Below are 23,474 nucleotides of genomic sequence, written 5' to 3' on the forward strand. Positions count from 1 at the left end.
TACCCCCATAAAACCCACAGTAAATAAAGAAAGGTTATAAAAGCAGTAATAACCTTGACATGGTGTCTTCCTGGAGGAATGGGCAACTGTGATAAATATCTTGTGATGAAATTTATCTGCTAGTTATAAATCCCCAAGGAAAAGTCCTGTGATTCCATAGACACTGTTCAGCTCCACAAAGCTGTCCTCTAAAAATGCAAAATACTCTAGAAAACTAGCAAGATAAGATAACTTTACAACACTGGTATGCCAATTACTGTCTGAAAAAAAAGCATATGTGCTATGCAGAAAATGTGTGTTTAGAGATCTAGACATGCTAGTGTCATACTTTGGTACAAGTTCTTAAGTCTTTTTTCATTTTTTGTTGTGTGGGGTTTTTTCATTCTGGTTTGTTCAAATTAACATATCACTGTCATCTAGAGATATCAACAATCACACAGTGCTTTTCATACAATACATTTTGATTTATGTTTATGTTTTCTTGTATTTTCAAAAAACTGATTTTAAAATAGCAAGCTTGCCATTCCACAAAACACTGAATGCTAGATGGGAAAAAACTAAAAGCTAAATTTTACGGATGCTGAGGAGAGACAAAGAACATCTGCTTCAAGTATCCTACGGCCCTAAAAGGGTGAGAAATCTTAGGAGAAAAATAGAGAACAACAACACTTCAATGGAAAGGGGATTTAAACACTATGTTAGAAATTTTATTCTTGAATGTTTCTTGGCTTGAATACTGTACTTGATACATGAAATTGATTAGATGCCAGGATATCTTCAAATGAAGTATACTAGCTTCTGATGAAATCACTGTGGGGAAAAAAAATTACATGCTGAAAAAGAGGAAATGTGATCTGGCAAGAACTGTGTGATTTTTTTCCATTTTTGATGTGCAAGTCATTGTGCATTATTCATTAATGACCTTATATTACACCTGCCAAAAAAAAGAGGGGGTAGGAAGCAGCTAGCCCTTCTTGCAAGTCCTGCAAAAGCTGTTATACTCTTAACACTATTCACGTAGGATGCACTTTGAATGGTCACTGTCTTTACACAAAATAATTACTGCAGTCAGCAGAATGGATAACTATTCTTACACAAGAGTCAACCAAAAAAGAAATCAATGTTATAGCACATTTTGTTATTGCATTACTTTAACAAAGGAACCTTTCTGAGACTCTCAGAACTCAACCCTGGCAAAGCCACATGGTGTATAGGGTTCCATCATCAACCGAGTCAACACTATACGTATGAAAACATAATTTATTATTCTGGTTCAGAAGCTGAGAAGCTGAGTGAAAGTTTGGTGCTGTCTAAAATCCTACATCTAAGCAGCTGCAAGTGGAAAAGCTTGGAGACTATATCTCTTTCCCTTAAGTCAGTGGCAGAGAGAGAAAACACCACAACAAAACCAATGTCTACGATTACGTCCTTTCTGCATTGCGCACTACAGTCTAAACAATAAATAAGAGACAGATTAAATTACTTAACCCAAATGGTTACCCAGCTTGCCAAACCACAAGAGAATTCCCTGTTAAAGTTTCAGAATAGCTAGGTGGTAGATTAGGTCTCCCAGAACATTACACTGTAGTTGGGGAAATAAGGCGAATCGAATTTGGACAGGAAAAATTGGTAACGTCCACTAAGTCTATCCATCCCTCCTTCCTTTCTTTCTTCCATCTTGAGCAGTCTTAGTCTTCCAGTCCTCAACAGTGGTACAGTATACATCTGTTCTCAAATGAGGCTATTATAGTGGGATTTTAAATTTATCATATATCTAACCCTACCTCTTTGCAAGACAAAGTCTAAATATAATCCAGCCTGGGAAAATACATTCAATACCAAGGCCAGCATTCAAAGAATCTATGTGACCTTAAGAAGTGCCAAACTTCACACCAAAGGCAAACAAAAAATTACCCTAAATAAATTGTTTCTTAGCAGCCATTGTATGATGGGTTTTAATTATACTGAATACAAATATCTATGGATGATTCGCTATATTGTTCTTTAACTGCTCAGTGATTTCAAATAATGTGGCAATAGCTGGCGTTACTGCAGTAAACACTGCAGTGGAAGTGTAGCAGCGGACAAACATAAAATTGCTGTTTGGCAGAGAATGGGTAATCAAATATTCCTGCAGGATATAATTAGTTCACTACTCTGATGGCCTGTATAGTACAGTTTGTCAGTAGCAAATTCACAGCATGTCTGTGCCTGCATCACAATACCAGGATATCACCATCTGGGATGTGGAAACAAAGAGCCTTGTCTCCTAGCTTAGAGATATTGTAGCATCACTATTTCGGTTCAAAGGGACCTCAGGATATTTCCAGCCCAGCCTCCTGCTCAAAGCAGGGTTACAATGAGATCAGATCCAGTTGCTTAGGGTTGTGTCCAAAAGGAATGGGAAAATCTCCAGGGAAGGACACAGCACAATCTCTCTGGGCAGCTTGTCCCAAAGCTTATTTGCCCTCTTCATCAGTAAGCAATGAACACATTATGGTAAATCTCCCAGCTACTAGTGATTTCACTGTCTATCTGGTACAATCTATGAACAAGACACAGCAGGGCAGACCAGTAAGAAGATACAAAAATTACATTATTTAATTGCCTTTCAGCCAATCAAAATTATGTACCAAACACACTTCCTTTTAAAATCTCAAGGAAAGATGTCTTTGCAATAAACTACAAAGCTGATTTAAAATTTCAGCTCATGCACTGAAGGGCTGATCTGCTGTGGTAGGAAGTCATGGTACAATTTCCGAGGAACTATTAACTAATGTTGGAAGAGAGGAATTAAATTTGTCAGAAGAAAAAGAAATTCTGCAGCAACTCAATGCACTCTTAAAAAAAGAACCAACCAGGAAAAATGTTCATGGACCATAAGGAAAACTCAAAACACACGGACAAGCCAATTTAATCTTACCTCAGCCTCACAAAGCGCCCGTAGACCCTGTAAGACTATGGCAGCAGGTGAAGCTTGATCAGGTTTTGTGCATTCATTTAATACCTGAGAAATTGCAGCCAACATGTCTGCTCCATGCTGGTATGGTCTAAAGTAAAAAAAAAAAAGAAAATAGAAGGCAATATTCACACATACATACACGTTATAATTTATACACAAAAATTTATTAATTGCTGGTTTTATTTAAGCAACAACTAAAACTGCCTTGAACTGGGAGTTCACACACACAAAAAAACCATACAAGGAGGATATGACAGAGTGCTCTAAAGGCTGAGTGACATGGGGAATTAAATCAGCAGCCATCAAGTTCCAAATAAAAGATCACTGAGTGGTTAAGTTGTAGAAGGTTTTGTCTAAGTAGGTTGTGTTCAGTAAAAGATTACATCATTCAAGAAGGGACAGAGAATGAAAGTCCAATGCATTATTTTTTTTTTTTTTGCAGTCTCTTTGTTGCAGTCTCCTGCAAGTAGTCCCTACTGTGTATTGGTGGAAATTCTGGCACCAAATATTTTCTGTCCTTTTTACATCAGATAGCTATGTTTTCCCTTTTCTTTTTTTTTTTTTTTTTCTGCTGCAATGCCAATTGTCTTTCCCTCGGTGACTGTATGGGCTGCTTTAGCTTTCCAGTCTTTTAACTATCCATTCAGTTTTATTGGGTTGTGGGTGGCAAGGTGCTCAACAGTTCCTCATACTACCTCTGTAAGAGATTCTGGTAAATGGTATCAGGTAGGTGATTTATATGCATGGTAAACTGTGACTTATCTATTTGTTCACACTTTCTTCAAAATAATTTCTAAATGCATAAAAAATATGCATACACCTGAACTCCAGCTATACCACTTAACTGGCAAAAAGAATTCTATGGGTGCATTGAGATTTCTCTCTTTTCACTTTAAAAAAAGAAATTTCTCTCTTTTCACTTTAAAAAAACTTATTGAAAAACATTGTCTGGCAAAATGGAAGAAGGTTGAACAGGTAAAAGAAAAGGTATTTTCTTTAGGAACTTGTTTTTAGTTGATACTTAAAAGTGATTTGAATCTGCTCAGCTGTTAGTAGCTGACTTTAAAGAAAGAAAGCAAAAACTGGAACTCAAGATAGGTGACAAACAGAAAAGATGATATGGTGCACATAAAACCAGGTAGTAAATACTAATGCATTTAAAAATACTCTTTACAGGAACTCTAAATTATTATCAAGTACTGATATTCATGGATTGTTAGAGCTGGAAAGGTTCGATATATTATCCAGTTAGACCTGCACAACAGTGCTCTGTGGTACTATACCTGAATAAAGACCAAAAATGTACATGAGACAAAATACGGTTTTCAGAAAAAAAATTCTATCTTTCTTTGAATAGATCAAAAGAGAGACAATTAGTTCTTTCTTCTATTTGTCATCTATCCCTTTTTCTAATCTGGAAGTGTTATGCCTGAAGTCTCTATCTAGGACCAGTATAAGATGCATATTCTGTTCCAGGATAAAGATCACTTAATTTTAACAGTATTTTATGTGTGTTCTATTAGTCATAATACAAAACCCCAAACTTAGTAGCTGCTCAGATTAGCAATGCCTGAGTCAGTGCCTCAACTTGAGAAATATTACTCACAATTAACGTAAGAGAGTAAGAAAAAATAATGATGCAGCTTTTCTGAAAAAACTCTTTTCCCTTACAAAGATATAAGATAGGTAATACTTGCACTTACCTCAGCCTACATATATCTCTTATACAAGCAGCTTTAGCAATCAGCTTTTCCCATTGAGCATCTTTGTCAACAGACACAGAGGACATATCAGACATTGCCAAGAACTTCTGCAGTTCTGGATAAATTCGATCCTAGAAAAGATTTCATTTCAAATGATCATCACACCTTTAAAAGCACAACTGGATTTTCAATTGGTAGCACTTCTAAAGGACTTCTGCATACCACTTTGATTTTTATTATTGCATACCATATTTTGATTTTTTTCACTATTCATCTCTAATGCTTCATTGAGATCGAACTGGCTTTTGTAGACCAAGTCTCTATTGCATCTTTAAAAAAATCAGAAGCAAATTATTGTGCTGATTTTGTCTGAGATAGAGTTAATTCTCTTTGCAATGGCTGGTATAGGGCTGTGTTTTGGATTTGTGCTGAACACAGCGGTGATAATACAGAGATGTTTTTGCTGTTGCTGAGCAGGGCTTACACACAGCCAAGACCTTTTCTGCTTTTCATGCTGAGAAGGAAGTTGGATGCTAGCGAGGTTGGGAGGAGACACAGACAGAATGGGTGACCCAAACTGATCCAGAGGGATATTCCAGACCATATGACATCATGCTCAGGATATAAAGTGGAGAGAAGAAGGAGGAAGGGGGAGATATTTGGATTGATGACATTTGTCTTCCCTAGCCACCATTACACATGATCTCTCTCCTGGAGACGGCTGAACACCTGTCTCCCCATGCAAAGTGAATTCCTTGTTTCGTTTTCCTTGTTTGCACAGCTTTTGTTTTCCCTATTAAACTGTCTGTCTCAACCAACAGTTTTCTTTCTTTCACGCTTCTGATATTTCTCCCCAGTCTTACTGGTGGGTGGGGGTGTGAGTGAGTGGCTGTGTGGTACTCGGTTGCTGGCTGGGGTTAAACCACAACACTAAGACCTTATTCTTACTGCATATAATGAAAAGCAGAAAGTCATCCTTCAAACAATTTTTTTTTCTAATCGCAGTTTGAGATGGCATGAAATAAAAATAAAGTTCCATGAAAGACATACTATTTAAATATTCTACTAGAAGATCACTGCAGACACCATTAACACCATTTACTTCATAGTGCTGATAGCAACATACTAGTAGAAGCAATGTTCCACAATTATTTTCTTCCTTGGTTAATGGTAATAAAGTTTTTCAACTGAACTTATTATAGTGACACTACAAGAAGTTTCTAACCTGTCTTTCCCATAATGATGTCATCAGCCGTGAGGCAATTGCTCTGAGCTTAGCTGTGCTCCCCAGCATGTATATGGCACGTAGAATCTGAGCTACACAAATCTGAAAGAAATTTTTAACGAAGTGTTTTTGTTATTTATATGTCCAAGAACAAAGAGTAACGTACAAATCATTATTTTACAGTCAAGTACAATCAGGAAAAAACATCTAAATGCAGTATCAGAAATAAACTGAAAGCCATTTTCCAAAAAACTTTGGCAAATAACAAGTCCAAGAGCATACTCTCATGACATATATAATGATCATATGGTGTAGACAGTAAAGTGTAATGTACGTTTAACTTTAAAACAAATATCATATCCCATCCAAAATACTACGAAGTCATACAAAAGCTTAAAAATCAGTTAAGCAAGATATACACTGCTCAGTCTAAATAGTTTTTATAAATTAATGACATTTTATTGATGCAGTTTTCATTTTACTAAAAATCTTTCATTCTGACCTTATGTACACCAAGTGTAGGCAAAGTATACAATATCTCCCTGTAGAGTGCAGGCTCCAAAGGTCTTCCCAATTTAAATATCAGAACAGGGATCAGATTTGGGACCTAAAATAGAACAAATACAGGAAATAAATTGAAATTTGCCAAATTTGCCAACATGACACCTTAGAAAAGACAATGAACTTGTCCCAACATATTAGAAAATCACAACTTTTATGTATTTTTTCTGCCTGCATATATGAGAAACCTGTCACATAATACAATATAATTTATTGTATTCTTACTATATGGTACAAAACTTCCAGAGAGCTGCTGCTGAAGTTACAATAAAGGAGACTCACATATCTCCATTCCCTTTTAAATCAGATTTTCTGTATTTTCACACAAGCAGGTGCTACAGTTGTTTTCTTGTGCATCTTCTTATCACTGTGTGATTAAACTTAATCTTAAATTAAATCTACTCATGATGCCATTTTTTATTACTACTTAAAACACAAACATACAGAAATACACAAATATATATGCTATTAATATATTTTATATATATATATATATATGAGTGTTTTATACAGATACTGGTTAAAAAAGCAATGGAAAATTCTGCTACAACATTTGTTTCAACATGCATTTTTACATGAGCAGATGATAACATTTTTCACTGTAAAAAGATATGTCTCAATCCACAGGAAGAATAATAATTAATAATTCAACTGCTCTGGGATTTTGCATACTTGGCTCTATTCTGGTTCCAAGTCAGAGACCAAAAAAATAATGTTTGTTCTACAAGTCATCATTATCTTTACAGTTCAGCAATGGTGAACTGGTGCTTCCACAGACTTAAACTATGTTCTGGAATCTGCATTTACCACCTAATGATTAAACTATAATGCATTACTTTTTTCCATTTTCCAAATAGGATTTGATATCCTTAAATAGAATAAATCCCTTTATAAACAAACAAACAAACAAAACCAAAACCAAACAAAAAAACCCCAACAACAACAACAAAAAAAAAACCCAACCAAACAGATTTTTGTGGAATTGACTAGTCTTCCTCTTTTTCTATTTCTCAAAATTGTTGTCTACCTTCTATAGAATCAATCATCACCTGCCTAGAAAAAGGACTGGCTTTAAAAAAATATTTCAAAGCACAATCAATTAAATGAGGCTGAGAATTTAGGGTGGTATTCATTTGAACAGATTTTCACACCCAAACTGAATGCATCTTCCCAGTGGCAACCTCCTTTCCTTTCCTTTCAAACTTTTGGATTTAAGAAAAGTTGAGCGTTTTGCAGCTTCTGTTGTGTCCTGATTTTGGCTAGGCTAGAACTAAATTTCTTCACAGTACCTTGTCAGCAATGATTTGTCAACAAAATAGTGTTGAAAACACTGATGGCATTATATTCTTTAAAACAGAAAAGGGCATGAGGGAAGTAAGTTATACCACTTCTCCAGCACATGGCAGAATTGATTATTGTAAATTCTGGTCCCAGGTAAAATTCAGCAATAGGATTAAATGTTAATGTCTGCATTAATATTGAAACACAGAGAAGTGAAACCTGCACTCAAAATATGATATTTAATTTGCTACCCAACCTTTTCTTCACACTCTCTAACTGTAATGATTTGCTTAAGCTAGTCTCTGCTGTTATATTTCCCTGCTTTATTCATGCTAAAGAGACAACAGCACTGCCTGAGAGAAAATTATGTCTATAAGTATACATGAAGAAAACTAAATAGTTCCTGATTAAAGAGAACTCAAAATAAGACTTGAGTGCCAAAGGCTCAACATTCTTCCAGCAAGAACCTGTTTTGGTCAAATCAAGCCTTAGGGTAATGGGAAGGTTGCACAGAAATCAAATAATACAGGTAGACAAAAAGTTTCCTTGAATATAGGAGACCTGATAGAGGAAAGCAGTTTTATTTCTAGGCATCTGTTGTACCTTGAGTATCAAGAAAAAAACCGATCACGTGATTTATTGTTACCTAAATCTTTGAATGATACAAGGTAAACTTCAGGGTGATAAGTAAGCAGTGGGCATTGGCTATCTTTGGGGTAGAGGTAAACATTAACCCTGCATCATCACCATGTTAAATTTCAAAATTCTCAGGGAGGTAACACATGCTCCTCCACCGATTCACTAATACATAAGCTTTTCATACAACTGTTAACATGTTTAATAGGAATAAATGTCTTCTAATAAAATTATCCAAAAAGTTTCATATGCAGCAGCAGACTAACTGGAAGGCTCTCAACTCAGAGGATAAGAGGATTTTGTCAATTCTTTAAATCATATCCATCCCTAAAATGCTGTGCTGGGCAAATAGGCTATATAAGACAGCAGTAGAGATGACATTACAATGATCAACATCCCTACCTAAGTTGCTTATTTCCCGTCTCTTGCCATGTTACTCCTTCTTGCCAGAGGCAGGTTCTTGGGCAACTCAGTTTCATCTTAAGCTAGTTCTCTAGTCAATAGACTACTTCCTAAATTTTTTTCAGTTGTAGCTACACTGGACTACACATCAGCAGTGAAACCAAATGATATTAAAGAAATTACATTCATAATCCTTAGTTATAATAGCATTCAGACCCTCTAAAGTCATTCTGCTTAAGCCCAGCCTTAAGCAGCTAGCTGGGGAATCTCATTTCAGGTCTACATTAATTACCTTGTTGTGAAGTTTACTCTGCAGTAAACATATATTAAATCAAAGTTCTACAATTGCTTTTACACTACCACCTAGTAAACAGATAGTAAGTTGGATTTACAAAATTCTCAGGAAATGTTACACATGTGCTACTGTAAAGACAGTCAGAAACCTCTTGAAAAGTATTATCCTTTACAGTCTGTTTGTTTCATCCGGTATATTTCAATAGTAAGATCAGGAAAAACACCAAAATGTTCTGGTACAGCAAAGCTGCTCCTCTTTCCATCTCCCTCATATAATGGACAAAACAATGCAGAGATTAATTTCAATATTAAATTTATGCTACATCTTCATCAAAGGCATCAAGGTCCACAAAGTTGATATGATAATTCACTAGCTCCCAGTAGGCAGGAACCAGCTTCAGAACGGGAGCCATGCTGCCTTTCAACACTGGTACCAGAGGATGCAAAAGTTAGGTCAAGACTGCCATTAGGAATCTGAAGATGGGTTTTGACATCACTTTTTTTGGTTTTAAAACTGATTTGCATCACAAAAATGATGCTGATATTTCTCAACAATTTTCCCTTTTAAAATAAAACTAAACATGTGAGACAAAAGGATATTATATAATAAATACACCTTAGAAGCATTCTCTGCCGTTTGGTGGCATGACTTCTCTTTCCTGAGCTACAGGACAACTGCTCTTTTTCAAAAAGCACAAGCTAAGGGAGAATAGCAGGTTCCATTTCTGGGCTGAATTTGGTCAAATAACCATCAGCCTAGCTGTCCAGTAGGCAAGATGGGGAAATGAGAAGATTTCTGAAAGCATACTGTATTTTGGCATTTCTTGCTTCAATGAACAAGACAAAACTACAGGGCAATTCAGGCAAATGAAGAAACAAGTTTTTCAGATAACTGCATAAATGTAGCCAAGTTTTTTTTTATAAATCTATAAAATAAATTTATCTCAAAAATGAGAAGCACTTTTTAGAAAACACAAGCTAGGTTTTCAAAGTTTCATGTACTCTAGCAGGATCATAATCAATAAGTTACAATCATGAAGAGTCTGCCCACAAGCTCAGACTATGACATGATTCTTTCCCTACTGCTACTTGCTAAAGTTTGCATAATGAATCTAACAAAAAAAGCATGAGGCACCACCTGAACAAGACCAATTTTGTTTAATATATCCTTAAACATGTTTTATACATGAATAAAAATGTATTTTACATTTTTGCATATTAATGCACTCCCAAACCCCAAAGAACAGAAAATAATGCATCTTCAGATGAACTTCCCAGAAGGTGCCATTTACCACTAAAATAGTTCATTTGAGCAGTTGAAAGACCATAAAGAATGCATGTCCTCTATAGACTCATAATCCTCAAATAACAGTAATAATTCTTGTGCTATATCCACCAGTGACCTCAGTCAGATGATTTAATTTCTTCTCCTTGCAGCACAGCAAGGGTTTCATAGAGTGTAATAACAATTTCTGCACAAGACAATTCATCCAATTAGAAAGACCAATTAAGTCCTTCATGTGTCTCTCCAGCCTGTGCAGAGAATTTTACTTCAGAATGCCTAACAGCCCATGTTCTACTCTTCATTCCTCGGCCTTTAGAAAATTCTTCTGGGCTTTCTTCTATAGTGAAAGTCCAGAACTACTACTCCAAAATATTTCAGCTAAAACCATTACCTTGCATCATAAAAAGGCTTTTACTCAGTGGGGAAAGAAGAGATACATGTAGAGAAACATTCTGTAGCCTCCATTCATGGAGAGGATAATGGAAAAAAAGAACTGAAACAAAAATAAAGCAGAACCAGAACAATGTCTGCAAGAGCAATTATGGTATAATAATTAAACCCAGTGATGTATTTTAACTGCTCCATCAGTTTAGATAATAGACTCCTTATAAAAACAACAATTTGGTGTGAAAATGGGAGCTACTGTTGTGAACTCTGAAGAATTGGAATAAACATGAAAGCAATCTCTCTTTCTGACTCCGTTTTGTTTTGAAACACAATTCTTCAACTGGATTTTGCAAGGGAATCACCTGTGGCTTTTCAATTCAATATCCACAGCTACAACAATTGTGTCCCTTTGTGAACAACAAAGTAATGGAATTTCACTAGCAGCAGAACTCTGTGACTGTCTAGATCACTAAAAAAACAAACAACCAACAACAAAAAACCCCATCACACAATTGTTTTTATGCTATGACTTTCACCATGACATCTCAGCATTTTTATATACTCTGCTGGAGTACAGGTGATTCAGTGGCTCCAAAGTAGACACTTCTTAATTTTACCCTTTATTTGTTTAACTTCTGCAACATTAAGTGCTGAAGGAGTAGCTAGTAAATGTCTAGCCCACGTTTACTTTGATTTGGACATGATTCAAAGTATTCAGAATATACCTGTTACAAATATCTGGCTTTAAACTGAGTGTTGAAGTGCCCCTAACACCAAAGGAACAGATTCAAGTTAATATAGATGTGACTGTCTAAAAACAAGATTGGGCTTAACAACCACTTTTTGTTTTCTTTCCATTCCTGTCCTCTGACTTCTTCAGAACAGCCTTCTAACTACTATGCTGCACTCCACCTCCCACAGCATCCTTCAGAAAGTACCCTTAGGAAGGAACTGAAGACTCAAAATGTCTAATAAGTTTGTTATGATGAGTTTTTCACTTTCTTAACTTACATTCCAACCACTTACTTCCACCATATTTTATAAAGCACCATTTATTTCTGTGGAACTGAATAAAACACAGAACCAAATATAGCAATTTCTGAACAATAACTTTGCCATCAGTATGTTAATGTTAGTTGCCATCACACCGCTGACTGAGTTTATTAAAGCAATCAGTTATATGCTCCATGCAGTGCTCTCTCTCGCTGTACTGTTATTGCAAGAGAAAGATGAGAAATGTCTACAGTAATTCTTCTGCCTTAGAGAGAGCAATGAACCCACAAGAAACAATGTGATAATCTTTCAGTGCAGTGCTACACTGTAATAATCTCTATGGAGCCATTAAGCAGACTCAGAACTAAAATAACTTGTCAGAGGCAAGACAGATGCCAGGTGATGCCAAGTTCAAATGAGCCAGACAGTAAGTTCAAGTTTCAAAGCATTAAAATCTTTTGGAGTAAAACACATCATTTAAAAGCTAGAAATGCATTAAATATTGCTAACTGGAGAATATGGTGTCCTTGATTGCACTTAACTGAGGACTAGGAACAGAAACATCACCCCAAAGAAGCACACTATTTTTCCCATACCAAATTTTCAAATACTATTCAGCAGAACATCTGCTATATTACCAGTTATACTGATTGCTTTATGTGATACTACTACAAAGATACCCAAGTACATTACATATTTTGCAGAAAAGTATTTTAAAGCCCACAGTAATTTTAAAAACTAAAAGCTCTCCATCTACATGCCTTATCAGCTGACAAAATGTGAGCCAGTAAGAAAGTATCAACAAATCAGGTTGAGTTCTGCATTTTTGCAGTAGTTTCTAATTCCCAAGGACTTCTGCTGATTGCTAGGGAAACAAAACATATTATGAAGTCTGAACTTCGTCTTCTCATTGCCTTTGGACACAAGCCATACTTCCCAGTGCCAGGGAGGACTTTTTCATGAAGGTCCTTAATTCTAAGGAAGGTTTCTTAATTCTAAGGTAGTCTGACCACAATAGTTAGCTCAACAGAATTTGTCCATTAATCTTACTTGCTGTATTGCTGAACAAAACCTTTGGCTTAAAATAAGAATAAACAACGCAGAAAACCCCACTCACATAATGCTAAACATTAATAGCTTCAGGTTAAATCACTCTCCCTGTATCTGTTTAAAGCTTCTGTAATTCTGCTGACTAGCTCTTTGCTTTGTCTCTAAACCTGTTCATTTAAAGTCAATGGAGCTATTTTAGATCAATCCAATGAAATTCACAACAGTCATTCCCTACAGTCAGGCTTCAGGCCATTCTGCTCAGGTCCCATATTACTTCAGTGGTATTTTTTCAGCAAGTTATTGCTTTTCTTGTATGACTGTCAAACTGCATTTTGAACAACTATATAAAATAGTTAATAAACAAAGCATTATTCCTCCCTTTCCTGTAATATGCCACTGATTCATCATCCCACTCAAAGACCCAATGCAACAAAACAAGTTAGAGATAGTCCACAAGAACCGAAAGCCACTGCCAGAGCATCTGTAGATAATTTATACACATCTAGCTAGGCACAAGAAGAAACCTGTCTTACTGGCAGCAGCATGGATCAGAAGACAAAGAAAGGTTCCTACAACAGGGCAGACGTACATCTTACCTACCTTTTTCCTAGAGAACAATTAATTTACAAGGACTGGGACCTGGATCCCTGGTTAAAACTATTTAGTGGACATGTCAAACTATTTGTAGTTGAGTTGAGGTGTACCACTTCTAATAATTTTGAAACCTTACAGAAACATTTTCAAGAAAAAACTAAGTTAAAGAAGAGATACCCAGGTGGTTCTACATCAGTTCAGCTTTGCTTTTACATAGACGTGCAATTCATTTTGCTTACTCCTGACTTTTGAGCACAGTTAGGTTTTTTCTAAGTGAGAAACTGAAGTTTTAATAACTACTTTGAAAAAAATAAAGTAGGCCAACAAAGCATCTATAAGTTTCCTTGAGCTTAGTGTCAGTGTCTTCCCTCAAAAACCTGTCTCAGTTACATAAGGAAATGTATCTGGAAGACTCATTTCTGAGTCCTGGCTTAGGATCACACTGTCATAGTCAGATCACACTTTTCATTACCTCTATCTAAATTTTACATTCTTTCCCTTTTCATTGATTAGCTCTGCACCCTTCCTCTCAACAAGAGGTCTAAATGGCTTGTAGAAGGTAAAAAGTGTTATTTTCTGGCAAAATCATTCTACTTCTAACCTGTCTGCTCCTTAAAGGATTTCGTTTTTCCTGGAGATAAAATTTTTATGCTACCAACATGTACTTAAATAATATAGTCAAAATCGTAACTTTTTAAAATTTTTGTGCTGTAGAACATGCAAACCCTTTGAAGAAAGCAATTTTTAAAATCCCAAAGAAAATAAAGCCTGTCTTTATGGCATAAATTAAAGATGAATCAACACTTCTCTCTTGCCTATTTTACAGATAAGGTATGGTTGTTTCTGTACAATGCCCTTTGCATTACATTACTGTTTCCATATAACCCCCTTCATCTTTCCAGATTATGGAGGTAAATTTAAGCATCCTGTATAATTCTAGCTTGAATTCAGTACTGAAGCAGACAAAGACTACGCACATATTTCAAAAAAGCAAGAATAAAGGTGTCACAAGGAACTTAGCAGTCTTCCAGTAACCATAAAAGAACATAGAGAATAATTCATAAGGTCACCAGAAGTTAGAAATTATTGGTAGCCCCTTTTCAGCTTCCTTGTGTTGTATTTTCATGCTTCCTGGATAATATCAACAAATAAGCCAGTCTCCTTCCTAAGTCTAAACAACCACAAAATACTCCAAAACAGAGACATAATACATATTATGCTCTAAGTGACACACAAAGGAGAGCAAGCTGAGAGTATAGGCGTGCGCACATCTCTGCAGGATGAGGGGCAGTCTCCATCAGCAACTGCAGTGTTGAGATGCCAACAGCTGGTGAGACTGGGATCCAGAGGGCATGTTCTCAACACACTGGCCATCTATGCACTGTTGCTGGAGAGATCGATACTGTACCTACTGGGGATGCAGCCTTGCCACTTGCTGGACCTAGCATCATGAAGCTACGGCAGACTTGCTCCTCTCAGTCTGCAAAATCCAACCCAACTCCTGAAAAAAATCCCAAACCAGTAAAAATAAATCTTTACCTGAGAACAATCAGCCTTGGCTATTTCTGTTGTAGCCTGGAGTACATCGTGAAGACTGTCTCCATTTTCTTGGATCAATAGATAAGCCAACAAAAGAAAAACATGGGCAGGTATTTGATTGCTAAAAGGTAGTAGTGACTTCACTGAAGATAGCCACTTAGTAACTGCAGACTTCTCTTTCATGAGCTCCATGATCTTCCAGGTTGTATACAATGAACTGTAAGAGCTGGTTATGGGGCACAGGAGTTTGCAGGGCACCTGAGAACAAGTGAAACAAATCAATGTCTCAAACAAATAAGATACCGTGAAAAAACAATCATAACATCCAAAACATTTATTATGGTCCCAATGCAATAAATATAAATAATACACTGTGATACATTTTTCAAAATCTTTTCTAGGAATTCTTTCATTATAGATGTTTTGATGGGTTAATAACTCCCTGCTCAGAAGTGCCTATTTTATCTGACATCCATCACTCCTGTTCTTGATGGTAACTGCAGTGCTACTTGCCCACTAAAATGGGCATTGTCATTCTCGAGTATGTTAAAAACTTACATTTCTAACAATGACAGGATAATCCCAGAATTTTAACTATCATCTATATTATTTTTAAAAACTGTCTTAACTCTTAATAGTACTTAATACCACAGGTTTAAGTTAACCTGACTCTACATTTTTTGTTTAAGAAGTGCTTTGCTTCTCAGAACAAAACACTCTACAGTCGTGTCACTGAAAACAGGGAAGTAAACTTCTGCTGATTGCTAGGGAAACAAAACATATTATGAAGTCTGAACTTCATCTTCTCATTGCCTTTGGACAATTAGTTAGGTTAGAAAGCTGATATTACTTTAATGTCAGCTTATTCCTGAAGGCATAGGGAATTCTCCTCAAGGCATTCATGCTCAGTAACCTAACAGACTGGGTTATATTTCTGAAACAAATACATATACATTCCATATTTGAATACATCTATATGTTAACTATTTCCATGGACTTGTTTGGACATGGTTCCTGATCTTCTAGTGAATCTTCTCTCCTTCAGAGCACGTCAAATATGTCATCAAGTCATTACGTATTTCTCTCATCATTCTTTGGTCTGACACACGACCCTTGTTCTCAAAGCTAATATATCAACTAGTAAATATTAATCACTAACACAAATAAAGAAGGAAGTATTAGCGGAACATGACTTATTAATCACACTCATAGGAAGTTAAGACAAGGCCACACTAACTTCTGGCATTTGTACTAAGCAATGTAGGGTACAAAACCAGGCATTAACCAGGAATATAAGGATAATATACTATTGTGCTGAAGTCAAAAGAATTTTCCAACATTTTCCCCCACTCCTCCATAGATTTCTTCTAACAGAAATATAGCCTTTTCAGTGACAGTTGCAGTCATGGTAGATACCCTTTAGCAGCAGGAAAGTTGTAAAATGCAAAGGAGGAATTATTTTAAGTTGAATCTTTATATAAGGGTATATATATTTTAAAGCTCCTGTAAAATAAAAGTTCAACATTTTTCATTAAACAGGAAAGCTTAATACAAGACATGACATCTCTTTCCCACTAATTATTTGCTTCCTTAGAAAAATATCTTTACATTATCAAGAAAGTAGTTAGCAGGCAGTAATCAGGTGAAGAACATTTACATAAAGATGAGGTGAAGAAAGTATTGGAGAAGAGATTCCCCAAATGAACATTGAAAGCAGAATTCAGCATACAAAAGGCATGTATCCACTCAACTTTAAATAACCAGGAGGAAAAAAAAAGACTCTGAGTGGTAAAACCTGTTCTAATTAAAACTGCAGAGTTTCATTTTAATTGCACTGTTTGATTCAATGTAAATTTATTTTGGCTAATAGGAAAGTAGAATGTAGATAAATGGAAGGGAGAATGCCCTTGTATTTTAGATTACTTTTTAAAAATTACATTAAAATTAGCTTATTCCATTACTTACACATTACAACTATTGTATGTGAAAAATCAGCAATCTGAAGTGGTATCTCCTCTGGCTGGAAAGATCACTTGGAGACAAAAATGTCTTCTGGGTACAGCTGTGATACTTCCATTTATTTAAAAAGGTATTTAAACTTTATCCAAGGACATCTAGTAAGAGTTCTGGGATCCATAAGATGCACTGTTTAGTTGCCTGCTTGTAGAAGATAATAGGTCCTGAAATCAAAAGCAGAACCCTATGAAAGGTTTTCTGCTGCTTGGAGTTCTCTTTGAGAGGGTGTTGTTTGTTTGTGGGATTTTTTTGTGTTCATGCTAGTGATGTTCTCTTTTTTTTTTTTATATTTTTTTAAGTGTCTGAGAAAAACTGCTAAAATTGGTAGAGCCTGAAATATTATATTGATATTTGCCATTCCACATTACATTCCCAAAAGGTTTTGCTATGTAATTGTACTCACTCCCTTCTCCCTTTATTGGGAGGTTATGATCACAATTTTATTTTATTGCTGCACTCTAGTCAAGCGAGTTAAGCACAAAATTTCAGTCTATCAATATAAATATATATATGTAGGGGGTTCTGTGTGTATATACATACACACACATATATACATAAATAAAATCCCTCAATGGCAAGGCATACATGAAGGCCTAGCCCCATCCTAACTTTCAAAATCATGTCATGACAGGTAGAAATATTCCCCACTGCCATCAATGCAGAAGGAAAAAAAAGCCATTAAAAGGACATTTAACTTCTGAGTGCTGTTAAAAGCAAAAAAAAGAAGCACAACCCCAATGGAAAGGTGGCCAAATACCCACTGGGGACAAGATCCTTGCTAGGATTTTCATGGTGGCATACATGAAGGTCAGGATTCAGCTGGAACTGGAATAAATCAGAGATATCAAAAAGAAGAAATGCCTGATCAGTTAAAAAAGCAGTTAAGTAGAAGCCTGGGAAGACATAGGCCAATTTACAACATTTACATAAAGATGAGGTGAAGAAAGTATTGGAGAAGAGATTCCCCAAATGAACATTGAAAGCAGAATTCAGCATACAAAAGTCATGTATCCACTCAGCTTTAAATAACCAGGGGGAAAAAAAAGACTCTGAGTGGTAAAGACTCTGACAGGACAGGAAAAAAGTTACTGATAATGCTGGTTCTCAATACCTCCTCTCCTGATCAATGCGCTTTTCTGAGGCTGGCAGCCTGTCCCAAGTGGGGCCCCCTAAGGATCAGTACCAGGCTCCAAGTTGTAACATCTGCATGAATGATCTGGATGATGAGAGCAAAAGCACACTCACCACGTTTGCTGTGACACTAAACTGGGTGCTGAGGGGGACTCATCAGCAGGGAGAGTCACCTTACAGAGATATGAACAGGCTGGAAGATCGGGTCACAAGAACTGTGTAAAGTTCAACCAAGGAAGTGCAGAGTCCTGCACCTGGGAGCACAAAACCAAAGAGCCTGGCCAGGCCAGGTCCCATGAGCTGTGGGACAGCCTTGCCAAGAGGAGCCCGGGGGTCCCAGCGGACAACACACAGACACCAGGTCAGCAGTGACTGCTGCAGCTACTGAGGCAAGGTGGATCCTGAGATGCATCCATGGGGGGATGCTAACAGAGAGGGATGTGACCATCCCACTTCACCAGCGCTTGTCAGACTGCACATGGAGTAGTGTGCCCAGTTCTGGCCCCCACAGTTCCAAAACAGATGTGGATGGACTGAAGATGAGTCAAAGGAGTGCCATGAGTCAGGTCTTTTCACCCTGCAGAAGTGAAGGCTCAAGGGGGGATGTGATTATTTTCCAGTACTTGAAGGGCAGTTACTAAGAGGACAGAAGCTCTCCCTTCACAAAGAGCCACTTGGAGAATACAAAGGGCAATGGATACAAGATGCCTGGGAGAAGGTGAGGGAGAACATTACAAGCAAGACATTTTTGATAGTGAAAACAATCATTCACTCAAACAACCTCCCCAGGGACATGGTATAGTCCCCATCACTGGATGTTTTCAACATGTAATTGGATAGGATACCAGATAACCTCATCTAGGCTCCATTTCCTATGAAAGGCTAGACTAGATGATCTTGCAGCCTGGGCTGTTCTGTGATTCTATTAAAATATACCATAACTTAACCATGTTTGTTTGCTCTTATATACAATTGCTCAAAGCTTCTTCACTGGGGACATAGCATTTGCTTTCTTTTTAGTACCTTTTTTCTTGTCTATTTTCAATATGAAGCAAGTCTAAGGATAATTCAATCAAGATTTTATTCTCTTAGCACTGATCTGATCCTACAACACAAATTGACTGTTATCATGGGACCATTAAAGAGAGTCTACATTTTTTAATCTTTTAGTTGAAAACCAAAGGTTATTGGCATAATTATTTCAAACAATAATCAGGCAAAATTATTCTCTCCCCATTTGCATTGAGAACCATTAATTGCCAAAGATCTGCCAAGCTACTTCTTATGAACTTGGCAAGAATTAGTGAGACACAGGTGAAGAAACTGTTAGGGAATTTTCAGCAAAGACAACTGTTTTCCATTGTAACATGGCTAACAGAAAAAGTTAGTGATCAAAAATTATTTAAGCCTTTAACAGAAAAATTTTCACATGCTTTTCTGAAGCAAAGAAAATACCAGAATTAGTAAAACCAAGTCCTCTTACAGGAAGCCAGTATAACACAATGCACTGTAATCTTGTACAATAACACAGCAGTCTTATGACAAATCACTAAAATAGTTTCTAAAACACAACAGAAAACAAAATGTGTGTGAGTGACGCAGAGCATAGAGGACTGACATGCGACAAAGATATTTCACTGATACAAACCTCCACTGGCATCTGTACAGGCTGGCACACAGAAAATCCCATTAGAAGGAAATGAGCTGTAACCACTCTCATCCCACTGTCTATTCTTTAAGAGTAGACTATGAAGTGTAAGGTTTTGTGAACTTTAAAAAAGTGTTTTTCTTTTAGGAGCACAAATGGGCCTTTTCAGATTTGAAGAAATAGAAGATGAAGTATGTGGAGGATTCAAGGAGAAGTAGTGGGACTCAGAACTGGCATTATATCTGGCTCCAACTTGTCACATCACACCCTCTCTACACAAAACAGGGGTATAAAGCAGTAAGGGAGCTTAGCTACCCCACTGCTAGACACCATCTTGATCAAAGAGATTTGCTGTCACCTGTTCTTGGAATAGTGCAGATAAACAAATAGATGGCAGAGAAGTGGGACATAAGTAAATAACTAAAACCCAAAAAGCCCCAAGAGAACATATAAAAAGATTCAGGTTAATGAGACAAAATTTGTTAAATGACACTTAGGTGCTATGTAACTCTCTTCAGCCAAGGTAGAAAGAATAGTACATAATAGTCACAGCACAGCAGTAAGGAAAAAGAGATGCAGAGAATAAACAAGTCTGAAAGAAACAGAGTAAATATAAGTAACCTTGGTTTCTGCTAAATCCTGTTACTTGCTTAGTAATACAGGTGAATTCTTAAATCTATACAGTCTCTTAAAGTAAAAAAATCTCATTTGCTAAATAAAACCAATATCCAGCAAAGAAACAAACTTTCATTTTACCACTGCTCTGGTTTTATGGACTATACATATTTTCAAGCATTCCCGTAGAATGTATCACGCAAAGAAATTCACACATGCAGAGTCTTTCTCAAGCAGCTAGGCTTTGTGCAGAAAAAAATTTTAATGCCTCCCCTACCTGCCCCCCAAAAAGGAAAGAAACTTTATCAATTTACCAATTCCTGTTTATCCTTCACACCTTTCTCCTTTAATATTCCCAAAAGATTTACAGCCAGCTGCTGCCTGGTAGTTCCAGAAACATCCCCTGATAGGCAATCTCCAACTGTCGTAGAAGATAAGATCTGTAGCACAGGCATCACCAAAGTAAGGGCTGTGGTTGAGATGTCCTGGGTTTCTGAACATGTAAGGAGCTTGTAAGCTATTTAAGAGAAAATGAGGAAAAACAAAGGTCAAGGAGGAAAAAAAGGAAAGAACATTGGTACCTTTAGGCATGACATAGGCATTTCTAGGAAACACTCCATTTGAGCAAAGTAATGGTCCCCAGATTTACTGTATGTGTATATAAAGAGTAAAAGTTTTTTTGCCATTTTTCATTTAGAGACACAAACATTTCTGTTGTTTATAGCAAAGTACCTGATGGCAGCAAAAAATACAAAAATTAAATGTAGCACAGACCTTTGTTTTTACTGGAATAACTAATACACTAATCAAAATACACTAATCAAAACTGCTAAGTCAAAAGCCTGCTAAACATTGCCATGATCGTCACGCCTGCTCTCAATACCTGTAATAAGAAACCACTCAGGATGCATGAGCATCAGTTAAGAATATCCTGTTGGCTCAAAAATGAATGCAATAAGCTCCAAGACAGGAGGGAGCTTAAAATATACTAACACCAATGGAATAAGTCAGTGTAGTAGGAAAAATTATTTTTACTGCCATTACTTTTTAAATTCAGGAAAAATTCTGCTTATAAAGAAAGCCCATTTTACCACCCAATCCAATTCCAGGGGAATGCTGTGCTTATTTCATAAATATGAAGAAGCAAAGACACAGTTTTAAGAGTGTGGATTCCTCTTTCACAATATGAGCTTTACCTAGACTCAAGACAGACTTTTGCTGACTTTCTGGAGTTTGCAGAAGTAGAAGTGCTAGCCCAACTATATACTGGTCCACTGGAAATACCTATGAGGAAAAAAGAAAAAAGTTCCAAGTCTCTTCTCTTTCTCAGTGATAGTAAACAGAACAAACAGGAAACTACCAAAACTTTGCAAGATTATCTTCATGAATCATAGTAAGTGCACATGCAGTGACAGAGCAATGAAGAATATAGCTGTGCAGAAATAGCATTTTAACTAAGTAATTGGAACATTTAGCTACTTTGTCCAAACTGTTCTAACTCACTTTAAAAAAATTTTTGTACTAAAAGATTAATATATACAGAATTGATATATACAGAACCAGTTTTTACCTTCTGAAAAAGGGGAAAAAAAATTAGAAGCTTTTGAAATCAACACTGGTCACTGTCAGCTGAATGTCATGGATAAATGTCTCTACTGCCTTAAACATGACAATCTTTAAATTTAATAAAACTATTTTACATTTTTAGCATATACTCTTACCTCTTTTAGGAGCTCTAAGTTGTCCTCTATTAGGGAGATCAAAGATGAGCATTCTCCTGTCACATTTAAACACACTTCACAGAAGCATAACAGCTGCAGACTAAGCTGCGATAATTGAACTTCCCAAAACAAAGGATAGCGTAGTAGGCTGAGGAACAGCTCTTGCAGGAAAAACAAGGCTTCTGTAACTTGCAGTAAGTCTTTAAGCTGCAGAAAGTGGTTAAAACAAAACAAAGGCAAAAGACATGATGATTTAGGTGCCCTTCCCTGTCTACGCAGAACTTAGAATTAGTTCTATTAGTTCTGCTATGTTTCTATTGCATAGTACCAAATCTTTGAAGCAACACCTGTACAAACTAATGCCAGGAATCCCTTATTCAACTTCCCTGAAAAAAACAACTTATGAACTGCTGTTTGATATTTTGAAGTAAAATGAGAAACATGTGAAAGAATTAAAATATTTCTTGGTAGCTGATGAGAAAAATTCCTTTTTACTCAAAAGCAACAGCAATTAACTCAGCTATTCGGGCTTCCACAACAGCACAAAAAAGTGAGTGGGGATTTCATTAAGCAAGTAAACATCCTTATAACGGAAACATCTGGCTCTACAATACTTCCTTTACAAAATAACCAGGATTTTACCATTTGTCTCAAAAGAGAAAGGCAGTGGTGTTACTTGATTCTAGAACACCATGCAATCTAACTACCACAAAAACTAAAAGCTGAAGTGTGATACCCAAAAGCAGTATCTCCATATCTAAATGCTTGCTAAAGAGGTTTCAAGAAGCAGATTGTCTGCAGAAAGTCCCCATGTATTGGATGACAGTGTTTTCTGTTCTTGAAAACTCTACTTCCAGAAAAATGCACTGTTCCAATCCAAATTCTGGAGCCAGCATTAAGCATCACACCCTGATTTTTATTCCCTTTTTTTCTATAAATAAACTGCTCTAAGCAGAAATCTCACTGAATTGATCAGCAGAAAAGTCTACAAGTGAAGAGCTGTACTTCTGACAGCTTGGTTGACACTGTCAGACAAAATGACAGGGAAACATTCCAGCATTTATATTACACAGAGAATTAAATTAAGCCATGCTAAAATGAAAGTATAAGAACAACCTGAGGTTCAGAGAAAGAAGAGGAAGGAATTGACAGATTACAAAACAGTCTATCAAACAGGCTTCTTGAAGGAAGTACCTTCCATTGTGGAAGTTGTATCTCAGGCAAGACAAAAATGTTCAAGTATTAATATAAGTTTGAAAATATGATTTCTATTTTAAAAAAAGAACTGATTTCTTCTTTAAAAAAAATAAATGCCAACATGTATGAAGGAAAGAAAGATTCATAACTAATTTTGTAAGTTTTATTCAGTGCCATTTTTATGGCTAAATGTTTTCAAGCCTGAAGCTTGGTCATACATTTAAAACACAATGT

At 36.4% G+C, this 23,474-nt stretch overlaps 1 protein-coding gene across 2 annotated transcripts in view; it reads right to left on the minus strand.

The window, feature by feature from the left end:
* FOCAD (focadhesin) overlaps positions 1-23,474 on the minus strand; it is a 90,123-nt gene that overhangs the window by 42,773 nt on the left and 23,876 nt on the right. For both annotated transcript variants that reach the window (XM_077171132.1, XM_077171133.1), the window contains exons 9-16: positions 22,044-22,250; positions 21,519-21,606; positions 20,637-20,839; positions 14,913-15,170; positions 6,393-6,497; positions 5,891-5,992; positions 4,666-4,796; positions 2,924-3,050 (exon numbers count right to left, since the gene is read on the minus strand). In XM_077171132.1, the coding sequence (XP_077027247.1) occupies positions 2,924-3,050; positions 4,666-4,796; positions 5,891-5,992; positions 6,393-6,497; positions 14,913-15,170; positions 20,637-20,839; positions 21,519-21,606; positions 22,044-22,250 (1,221 nt within the window). The remainder of the gene's footprint in view (positions 1-2,923; positions 3,051-4,665; positions 4,797-5,890; positions 5,993-6,392; positions 6,498-14,912; positions 15,171-20,636; positions 20,840-21,518; positions 21,607-22,043; positions 22,251-23,474) is intronic.

The sequence above is a fragment of the Agelaius phoeniceus genome, chromosome Z (genome assembly GCF_051311805.1).
Source record: "Agelaius phoeniceus isolate bAgePho1 chromosome Z, bAgePho1.hap1, whole genome shotgun sequence".
Lineage (NCBI taxonomy): Eukaryota > Metazoa > Chordata > Aves > Passeriformes > Icteridae > Agelaius > Agelaius phoeniceus.